This window comes from Lolium perenne, chromosome 6 (assembly GCF_019359855.2).
Source record: "Lolium perenne isolate Kyuss_39 chromosome 6, Kyuss_2.0, whole genome shotgun sequence".
NCBI classification, from domain to species: Eukaryota; Viridiplantae; Streptophyta; class Magnoliopsida; order Poales; family Poaceae; genus Lolium; species Lolium perenne.
This window is the reverse complement of record NC_067249.2, coordinates 37,182,436-37,193,280: the sequence shown is the minus strand read 5'-3', so window position 1 is coordinate 37,193,280 and position 10,845 is coordinate 37,182,436. Positions and strand designations below refer to the sequence as shown.

At 45.2% G+C, this 10,845-nt stretch overlaps 1 protein-coding gene across 3 annotated transcripts; it reads left to right on the top strand.

Annotated features, from left to right (window-relative positions):
* Nucleotides 1–1,971: 1,971 nt before the first annotated feature.
* Nucleotides 1,972–10,625, top strand: LOC127308335 (probable LRR receptor-like serine/threonine-protein kinase At1g05700). 3 transcript variants are annotated; one of them, XM_051339129.2, is made up of 14 exons: nucleotides 1,972–3,632; nucleotides 3,726–4,583; nucleotides 4,750–5,302; nucleotides 5,548–6,032; nucleotides 6,738–6,876; nucleotides 6,994–7,065; nucleotides 7,724–7,795; nucleotides 7,880–7,960; nucleotides 8,523–8,740; nucleotides 8,862–9,055; nucleotides 9,280–9,406; nucleotides 9,523–9,588; nucleotides 9,681–9,867; nucleotides 9,980–10,625. In XM_051339129.2, exons 2-14 carry the CDS (start codon nucleotides 4,514–4,516, stop codon nucleotides 10,440–10,442), a joined length of 2,727 nt encoding a protein of 908 aa, XP_051195089.1. In that variant the 5' UTR covers nucleotides 1,972–3,632; nucleotides 3,726–4,513; the 3' UTR covers nucleotides 10,443–10,625. The 3 variants fall into 3 exon arrangements, with proteins under 3 accessions (XP_051195089.1, XP_051195088.1, XP_071677695.1); XM_051339128.2 differs by having other exon boundaries at nucleotides 1,972–3,949; nucleotides 4,043–4,583; XM_071821594.1 differs by having other exon boundaries at nucleotides 1,972–4,583.
* Nucleotides 10,626–10,845: the final 220 nt, after the last annotated feature.

Here is a 10,845-nt window from a genome sequence, read left to right as displayed (position 1 = left end):
GCGGCCACGGGCGGACAAGGGGAGGACGCGAGCGACCAGCCTTTCGCGTCCGTGGCCACGCAAACTCGTCCAAGATTTGGGCCGGGTTTGGGTCATCCCGGACGCCGCGGCCATCCGTTTTAGGGATGGGTCCGCGCGCTGGGATGCGGTTTTGTCCGTTTCGACCCATCCGGACGCGCAGGCGCGGGATGGGTCGCCCGGTTGGAGATGCCCTAAACTTGGCCCATATGTGAGTCACTCTTCTCTCCACCAACCTCACTTTCCTCTCTCTCCGGTCTCACTTTTTCCTCTGTCTCTCCCCAAATCCCAGGCAGCTATCCACATGCTTCGCTTCCTGGGCCGGTGCCGGTGGTAGGCGACCTCCGGCGGCGGCACCTGTCCTCGTCGACCGGCCGGACCACCCTGGTGGAGCTGGACGCGGAGCGCGACGGCTTCATGGACCTCAGCGAGGTCACAGCCTTTCACGGTCACCGTTGCGGCGAGCTCCGGCGGCGCTACCCGGTGACGCGCTTTGGCGGCAAGCCGTCGCCCACGAGATGGCCGACGCCGCGCGCGCACGCCCTTGGCTTGACGAACCTGCGTGGAGCGCGCCCACCGTAGTCGCCTGCGTGGAGTGCGACGTGCCGCCAAGGAGGCCCGCAACCTGCTGCCGCCCGATTGGTCGCCGTCGAAGCCGCCAGGTACAACTCCTCGTTGAAGCCTTGAAGGCTTGGTACAGCTCCTCGTTGAGGAGGAGGACGCTGCCGCTCCCGTAGGAGTACGTGAGCGGGAGGAGGTCGAGGAGGTCCGCGACGAGCTCGTTGGAATCCGCCATAGACACGGCGGCGACGGTCGGGAGCGCGCCGACTAAGACGACGGGTATTGGCGAGGCCACGGCAGAGCTGGAACGGGAGCACGTCGCGGTTGAGGGCGTCGGGGTTGGGCTCGGCGCGGAGGGGAGGTGATGCACTACCAGGATTCAGAGCGCTTCCGAGGTCGACGGCGAGCGCTCTTGGCCGGAGTCCGTTGGGCGTCTGGCAAGCCCAGACAGGCCAGGCGACTGCTCCGCTGCCGCTCCCAGCGGCCAGCGCACGTCTCCCTCGCCTCCCCTCCAAGGCGTGACCCGGTCGGAGGTCGCCGTCGCCGGCAGCGCAATGATTGCAGGGCCAGCGCCTGGAATCCGCGGCAAATCGGCAATGATCTGTATCTCTACTACGGTACTACCTAGTACTACTGACGTGCGCAGCGATGAACTGTATCTCTTTGCTTGCTAGTAGTACTACTTTTCTGGTTCCACTAGTCATACTTCTACACGCAAAAAAAACATCGCTGGAGGAACTCCGACGCAAACAGACGGTTTTAATTTTAGTATGTCCGGACGCGACGCAAATGGTCAAAATATGGACGTTTTTTGCGTCCGTTTGCGTCGTCCCGCTGGAGATGCCCTGACGTTCTAAACATCGTGAATGGTGCCTAGGACGTTCTAGAGTTCATGAATAGAGGCCAGCCGCATTGTAAGCGTGAGTCGACCTGATGGGACGTTACTTTTTGACTTTGTAGTCTCCGTCTGACTTCTTGCAGGGTTAGGGCAAGGATCTTTGGAGCCGCCCGCGCGAGGAAATCTGGAAGGGGAAAGGGGTGGTGACAACTGACAACATATAGTATATTAGCAACCCAGAGGGTTAGGACATCCTAGAAATGAGTTTTTACTCCCTCAATTCTGTATTGTGTGTCCCAATGATTGTAGAGAAATCTACGAGACTTAGTTTGGAACGGAGGAAGCAACAGCATCAATCCGATCTACGAGACCTAATGTGTGCCCATATCGTTGATCTGAAAAGGAAGCATAATGATATAGGGCTCCTTTGATTAATAGGATAGGAAATTATAGGAATAAAAAGCATAGAATAAAAATATCATGCCTATTTGAATCCTATGAAAAGATGAACTATATTTAATTACAACAAAAGAATTTTTCATGGGCGTGATATAATATTTCTTTTCTATAAAATTTACACTACGGTGTACAAGATTTTTATAAAATTGGTTCCTATACAATAGATTCCTAGATTATGTAGAAAAGTTTCCCGCAGAATCTAAAATCCTACATATTTTCCATATAAATTCTATGAATCAAAAGAGTCCATTAGGTGAAAGGGCTGCTGACCATGAAATTTTGAATTTCCACCGCTCCAAAGTGTAAGAGCATCTTCACCGACGCACCCCATATAGTCGCTGGCAGGGGGACCGACACTGTCGTATGGGTCGCGCCGGCACAACATCCTTCATTTGGTGGAGCTGCTTCCACACCGGCGTGCCCATACGACAACCCCGATAGATAATTTTAATTGAAAACCCAAACAAAAGCATAGAAATTCGAATAAGTTCCCGAATTTAAAGTTTGAGCCAACACATGGCCACCAAATTCGAATAGGTTTTCGAATATAAAGTTTGGCCAACATACGGCCACCGAATCACGGTCTCCGGCTGCAAAATACAAGTTCGGCTTCCAAGCAAACTGACCAGATGAACAGGTCAAGGGCGGCTCAACCTCGACGACTTCCTCATCGGCGGCGAGCCCCGGCCGCAGCTCCGACGCTGCAATAGGATCCACGGTCGCCGGGGGAGGCATGAACGTCGATGGTGCCGACGGAGACATGAACGTGGAGGGTGCCGGCGGAGACATGAACGTGGAGGGTGCCGACGGAGACATGAACATGGAGGGTGCCTAGGGAGACGCCGACGCAGCTCGTGCCGCCAGCAACTCTTGGCCGATGCGCTCGCGGTACATCTCGTGCCACGCCCACGCCAACGGGTCCATCTTCTCTATGTCGGCCATGAAGATCTTGGATTCTTAAGACATCTTGGCCAAAGAAAGCTGCGTCGCTTCGTTGGTGGCATTCATGGCAGCGGCGTGAGCTTCCATCTTTGCCGCCTCCACAGTCTCCCTCTCCAACTCGATCTTCATGTCTTGCTTGTCGAGGATTGCCTTCCACACGACGACGGCTCTATCCGCCGCTCCCTTGTTCTCCATTGAGAATGAGGTTATAATCTTCTCGAGGGAGGCGTCCATGGCGGCCAATGCCGGCGCCGCATTCCTCTTGGTCTTGGCCTTCTTGTTGCCAATGGGACGCTCGGTGGAGGCGTCGGCTGGATCGACCGGTCCATCTTCCCCGTCCTTGTTTAGAGTGTGGCGGAGGTCGTCCCATTTCTTGCAACCTTGTAGCTTGTTGAAACAATGCATGAAGGGGAAATGGAGCGGCGACGAGGGTTTTTCGGTTTGGAGGTTGGATGAGAGATGGAGCGACGGCGAGAGAAATGAGCGGCGGAGGAGACGAAGTTTTGGTGGAAAAGATGTATACTTTTGGGATGTGTGACTGATAGGCGGCACCCGCGCTCAAAATTTTACCGGTACTCCCGATTCTCGCCCTTTGTCAAGGAAGCAGCACGTGGTTGCCGACGCTTCTATTAGGCTCGAAAAAGTACCGACGCTATTTGGGACGCGCCGATGTAAGCCAAATCGCTATCGGGGCTGTTATGGGCCGCGCCGGTGGAGATTACGAATTGCAGCTATCATACACAATCTGAACAAACGATTAGAGCCACATAACCAAGGGACGGAATTTCCATTTCGATTAGAGCGCAAAACCAAGGTTCGAGACGTGCCGCGATGGTCTCGCTTCCGTGCGCGTCACTTCGGGGATATGTTGTTACTAATTCCAGTCGCTGGGGCGGCGTGCGCGCAGGGTGTTCGGCCTAATGACTCTTCCTCCGGGGTCGATTCCAGTCGCCGGGGCGGCGTTTGCGCAGGGTGTTCGGCCTAATGACTCTTCCTCCGGGGTCGATTCCAGTCGCCGGGGCGGCGTGCGCGCAGGGTGTTCGGCCTAATGACTCTTCCTCCATTGCCTACATCACCTCTAGTGCAGGTCGTGCCGACATGCCCACTGAGACCGACCGAGGTCAAGCTAAGGTTAGTCCACTCTCTGGATTCCACTGGCTGAGTCGTTGGTGATGTCTTGACGCGGCCTCACCAGTGAGCTCGTACATGTGACATCACCGTCAGGGTACGGGTTGCGCGTGACGACCTCGCCTCAGGGTCTTCGAACACGGCCGTGCCAGGTAAGGTACGTGGTCGCTGTGTGGATGCAGGGCTCCATCCGAAGTTGTTGGCTTAGCTACAGTGTGCCAATTGTGATAGTTGTTAGCTAGTGCTAGAGCAGAGAAGACACCCTCGATCCATCTAATGCCACCAGAGGAATCTGTGTCAGTTAGCACAAAAGTTGGCAGAATGTAGTAGCTGTAACATTTCTATTGGTGGAGCATGCTTAGTTATCGTCACAAAAGGGAAAAAAGAAAAGTTTTCTTTTTGGAGCACGTGATAGAGAACCTGCTTGCTGTGCATTGACTTGCTTGACTAGAACAGTAACAAGCACGCACAAGTATTTGTTAGTCCCATGCATATGTAAATGCCATAGCCTCTGCCTCTCGCTCAGCTACACGACTCTGGTTTTGCTCACGGAAGCAAAGAAGACTCATGAATCTATGCGTTGCAGTTCCCTTATTCTTTATCTTTCAGTTCATCCATGCCCAGCCTGATGATCTAGGTGCGTTGTCCCTTGTTCTTATTTATCACTGCTCTTTCAGTTCAGTTCAGAGAATGCACACTGAGAAGCACTTGCAGTGCCCATAAATGCTACCCAAAAGTGATAGAAATCCACGACGCATAACCATTGTTGATATAAATCTTTCCAACCTGTATCTTGTTTCCAGGTTTCATAAGCATCGATTGTGGTATCCCAGTGTACTCTACCCACCAAGATCCCGTTACGAGTATACTATATGTATCAGACTATGGTTTCATCGGCACAGGAGAAAATCGCAACATCTCCTCAGATTACATAAATCCATCACTTGCTAAAGGCTACTTCAATCTCCGGTTCTTTCCACATGGCCCAAGGAACTGCTACACCCTGAGGTCCTTGGTGACAGGAAACAGGTACCTTGTTCGTGCCTCCTTTTACTATGGAAACTACGACGGCCTGGGTAAACCTCCCATCTTTGATCTGTACCTGGGAGCAAACTACTGGCATGAAGTTAATTTTGATGCAAGATCAGTTAATTGGATGGACATCATAGTTGTGTCTCCTACTGATTACCTGCAAGTTTGTCTGGTTAACAAAGGGAGGGGAACTCCTTTTATATCTGCGCTGGAGTTGAGGTCACTGAACACCACTCTTTACCCACCGGTAAATGCAAGTCAATCACTCGCGCTGATTAGTTCTAATAGGTTCCTCTTGGGGCCCACAGGCAAATCAATAATCAGGTTAGTTTTCAACTTATAATTCTTGTAATAAAATTTTAACTTTGCAGTGTTATCTCTATCTGGATCGATAGAAGTAAAATTTGGTGGCTGTGTATCTTGTGAACTAAAAAAATGAGTGTAGACTTGTATTGCATAAGTTTTGTGCCCAAGGTATACTCTGATAACGATATCGCTGTTTTGACTCTAAATAATTCAGTGGCCTATAATACAACTAATAAATATATGTATTTCATTGGTCTAAACAGGTACCCCTCGGACACCCATGACCGCATCTGGTCAACGTATGATGCAGTTCCGAATTGGACGGAGATATCTACAACATATGACATTCAGAATAACCTCAGCGGTGTCTACGATGTGCCGTCATCTGTTATTCAAAATGCAGCAACTGTTAATAGCTCAAGAATGGATTTCTCGTGGGATCCATCTGATACATCGGTGGACATAAGCTCCAAGTACTTCTTTGTTTTCTACTTGGCTGAGCTGCAGAATGTACCCAGAAATGCGGTGCGGCAGTTTGATATCATTATCAATAACAAGACATGGAACACACAACCTTACACGCCAACATACCTATTTGCCAATTATTTTTCAGGCATTGTAGATGGGATGTCAAATTTTAGGGTGTCACTTGTTTCTACAAAAAATGCAACACTGCCACCTATCCTCAATGCCATGGAGATGTACTTGGTGAAACCGATAACTGAGGTTGCAACTGACCCTGGAGATGGTATGCATTTACTGATGCAATAGTAGTTTAAACTACAGAGGGTATAATAAACTAGAGTGATAGAGTAATGGGTTTTGTGTACTTTAACAGAAAAATGTCCACATGTAATAAAAACATTGGGAAAAGTTCACTTTTGAAACCATAACTCTAAAACCGTTTGGTTCCTAACGTGAAACTATTTAAACCGTTCATCTTTCACCCCTGATTAGTTGCGTAAGTGGTTTTGCGTGACATGGATATCACGTGCCCACCAGATCACTGCCATATCACCGTGCCCTGTTGTTTGATTTGTTTCAACCATTTTTTGCAGTATTTTCTGTGAAAGGTTTTTTATCCAGTAATGGTGGAATTTGTTTTAGACTGCTTGCTGCTATAGATTTTTGTTGACAGCAGTGTCCTTGTGGACACATCATATCCACGTCACAAAAACCACTTGTAAAGCTACCTGAGGATGAAAGCGGATGGTTTCAACAGTTAGTGGTTGCAATTCAAACACTTCTACAGTATATAAAGGTTAAAAATTAAACTCTTGCCAAATTCAAGGTTGAGAAGCAGACACCCTCTTTGCAATATGAGATGTATTGGACTGATAGTATCCCAGTTGCTTTTTTTTAATCACATTTGAGGTGTATTAGTATCTTAAAGCTTTTCTGCTTATCTCTATGTTTTGTATCGGCTTAACCACTCTTCATTCTCGCAAAACAGCTAAAGCCATGATGGCCATCCAAGAAGATTTTGGTGTGCTAAAAAACTGGATGGGAGATCCATGTACTCCAAAAGCTTTTGTATGGAGAGGATTAAAATGCTCATATTCTGCAGCGGATCCCTCTAAAATAACAGCATTGTACGTTTCATAACTATGATTGAATGAACTAAAGATAACCAGTTGTTATAGGCTGAATATTTTGAGATAGGACATTTTGACAAGAGAAGTTAACTCTTCTGGATTTTTTTTTGGCAGAAACCTATCGTCCTTTGGGTTAGTTGGTGACATCTCTGCTAATTTGAAAGATCTCAAGGCACTCCAGTATCTGTAGGTTTCTGACTTCTAATCATAATTTCTTTTTATATTAATATGGTGCTGCCTTTTACTTTTGTTATTACTAGCAAAATGGACACGTGGCCCTTTTCCTCATCCTCTATGTTTTAGTATATCTAGGAATTGATGTACATGTAAAAAAAAACAAAGGTCTCTATTTCTTTAAGGATGTTGAACACTTGAACTGTATATTCACATCCACAAAATTTACAAGCATATTTTCAAATTTCGTAAAAAAAACACACAGATAATATTAAGATAATTAACATGTTTGCACGGTAACTGAGTTACTCAGCATCATCTGAAACAATTTACACAGCATTACAGAGACACTCTTGAATTATCTGTATCTATGTGTTCAGGAAAGAAGGGAAACCCTGCGTATCTCCATACGACCATACGGGAACTCTGGACACATGATATGTGCATGTTTGTCTTCACCGTCTACTGAAAATATACTTCCAGAAAACTAACAATATATTTTGGAAGAGCAACGTGATTCTCTTCATTTACATGAATTAAGCCATTGACTAGCTGCATTCTTTTGCCTCTTGTATTTAGTCACGAAATGAAGCTGAAAAGTAGCATTTTCCAAAGCATTTTATTCCACATTCCTTACTAGATTAATTCAAAATATTTTTGCTGCTTCCAGGGATTTGTCACACAACAACTTGTCTGGGCCTATTCCCGACTTTCTTGGGCAACTTTCATTACTAATATTTCTGTAAGTTTTATTACTTATCTGCTCTTTCTTGCATCTGGACAGAACAGTTTTATGGTTATGGTATATCATGCTTTTTCTTTATAGGGATCTGACCAGCAATGATATCAGTGGACCAATTCCTGACAGCCTTCTACAAAAATCCAAAAATGGGTCCCTATCAATAAGGTTTGTTTTATATTTACTAAAAGATAAGAATGCACTAGAACTAAAATCTCATTATACTTTAGAGAAAAAAAACATTCAAAATAATATACAAACACTCAACATGTTCAGATGATGTCATTAATATTTTTAAATTATTGAGTTAATATTATAGTAGCTTCTTAAAACTTTATGTTATGCTATTTGGGTCTTTTGTTCTTCAACCTCTTTGACTGTGTATCATTCATTTAATAGGGTATAGTACTTTTTGGTTAACATCATTAAGTAAAATTTATATGATGACGGTTCATTTTTCCACGGGAGGCATGGAAGAATGTTATATATCAGTTCACTTTGCTGCATGTTATGGGTGGTTTCATTTCTTATAGAGCCTTAGTTATGAAACTACCTTTGAAAATATTTTCAGTATTACATTTACTAGACCTGACTATTAGGTTTGATCGATCAGAAAATTTGTGGAGATTAATTGGTTCCCTCTTGCGTTTATAGTCGGAACCTTTCTTCATTTGGAATACCATGGAAGCATGCTACTAATGTGAAATTGTGTACATTTTAATATTGTCAGGATTGGTGATAATGCAAATCTTTGTGGCAATAGTACTGCCTGCATATCAGGTCGGAAGAAATTCAATGGGACACGTCTAGTTGCAATAATTGTACCAATAGTTGCCAGCATGGCACTATTTATTGTCTTATTTCTTCTGATGCGCCCAGTGCTCAAAGGAACCACTGCACTGTTTACTGTCTTATTTGTTCTGCTACGCCCAGTGCTCAAAGGAAAAGGTAACAGTCAGATGGAAACAATTGTTTCTATTCAGTGCATAACATAACATAGCATGAACTTTGATTTATTTTCCCTTTTTTATACTAAAATAAAATTCTTGCCTTTAACTACTTTGCACAGATGAATCAGTGTTACTTGAAAACCGAGAATTCTCTTACAGAGAACTGAAGCATATTACTGATAACTTCAGCCAAGAGATTGGCAAGGGAGGGTTTGGACCAGTCTTCCTTGGCTACTTGGAGAATGGAAACTCAGTAGCTGTGAAAGTGCGTTCCGAGTCATCGTCCCAAGGGAGTAAAGAGTTTCTGGCTGAGGTAAAATGAAAATCAAGTTCAAAGATTTTTCTGTCACAACATTTGTTTTTCTTTCATCTGTCTTTCAGCCGATTTCTTTTGGTTGCCGTCTCTAAGAATTCTTATAAATAAAGCACTTCTAAAAAGAATTATGTTGTTTTGTAGATAAAACTCTACTCACTAAAGATTCGTGTTACACGTTCTACTTAAATTATATGAAAAAACCCTTCTGCATGCTATTGCAGGCTCAGCACTTGACGAGGATTCACCACAAGAACTTAGTTTCCTTAATTGGCTACTGCAAAGACATAAACCATTTAGCTCTTGTTTACGAGTACATGCCCGAAGGGGACCTGCAGAGTTATCTGAGAGGTTGTTCGTCTTATCTATTCAGATATACATTCCTATATATCATCTAATCGAGGTTCTTAGGTTTATCCCAAATATTCTGTAAACTAATTATGTTAAATTTCTGTTGACATCCCAAGCCACTTCTACTAGTAGACCGCTCACTTGGGAGCAACGTCTTCAGATCGCCCTTGATGCTGCACAAGGTTTTGGACTTAACAGCCACTCACTAGGACCTGAGATTTCCTTTACGCATGAACTGTTTAAAAAATAGTATTTAGTATTTTCTTTATGACAGGTCTTGAGTATCTGCACATCGCGTGCAAACCACAATTGATTCACAGAGATGTGAAGAGCAGGAACATTCTCCTGGCGACTGATCTTGTGGCTAAGATTGCTGATTTTGGCTTGACCAAGGTTTTTGGTGACTCAAAAACACACATAACCACTGAACCAGTTGGTACTTTTGGCTACTTAGATCCCGAGTACGTCATGAACGGCATACCTTCTCCTATAGCCTCTACTTGCTTCGTCAACATTTCATACGTTGCCATTGTTTTTCAGAATTAAGGATCTATGTGTCTACTTATTGTTCAGGTACTTCCGCAGTTTTCGCGTCACCGAGAAGAGCGATGTGTTCAGCTTTGGCGTCGTCCTCCTGGAGCTCATCACAGGCAGTCTTCCAGTCGTACCGATCAGCGACAACATGAGAATCCACATTGGTGAGTGGGTGCAACAGAGCCTCGACCACGGCACCATGGAAAACATTGTGGATACAAAGATGGGAGGGGACTATGATATCAACTCTGTCCGAAAAGCTGTCGCCCTTGCACTGCACTGCAAGCGAGAGGTCTCCCGGGAGCGTCCGGCGATGGCTGAGGTGGTTATGCAGCTTAAGGAGTGCTTGGTGCTTGAGAACCGTTGGGACAGGATGCGAAGAAACTTGGGTTCCAATGGTGATGGTTTGACTTTGACCTGCGCTAGAGAGGGAAGTGCACTTGAGGCAGAAGAAGAACAAGGTGAGGAGATAGAAGCGGTTGCTTATGGTCCTGCAATGTGATACTAGTGGTTTTGATGATGTTATATGAGTGCTGGAGGTTTGAGCACTCTTACATTACCTTTATGATAAACCTTTGTCTTGTCTCTCTTTGTGACGTTCTTAAATTTCTGGCTATGTTTAGATGAATTTTCCACCAAAAGAAAATTATGGAGATGAAATGAGATCAGCCATGTATTTGATATCTGTACCTCGAAGCTAACACTTCTTATTCTTTTGACTACACATTTCTGTCATAGGATCGGTATTGGACTAGTTGTGAAGCGCTTCTGGCACTCCCGGAGCAAAGTTGTCTGACTAAAACATTTGATTCAGACTGAGGAAACTAGACTACAATTTTTTTTAGAAACAATTTGCAATTTTTCTTTCGAAACAAACGTTACAAACATGACTTTCTATTTATCAA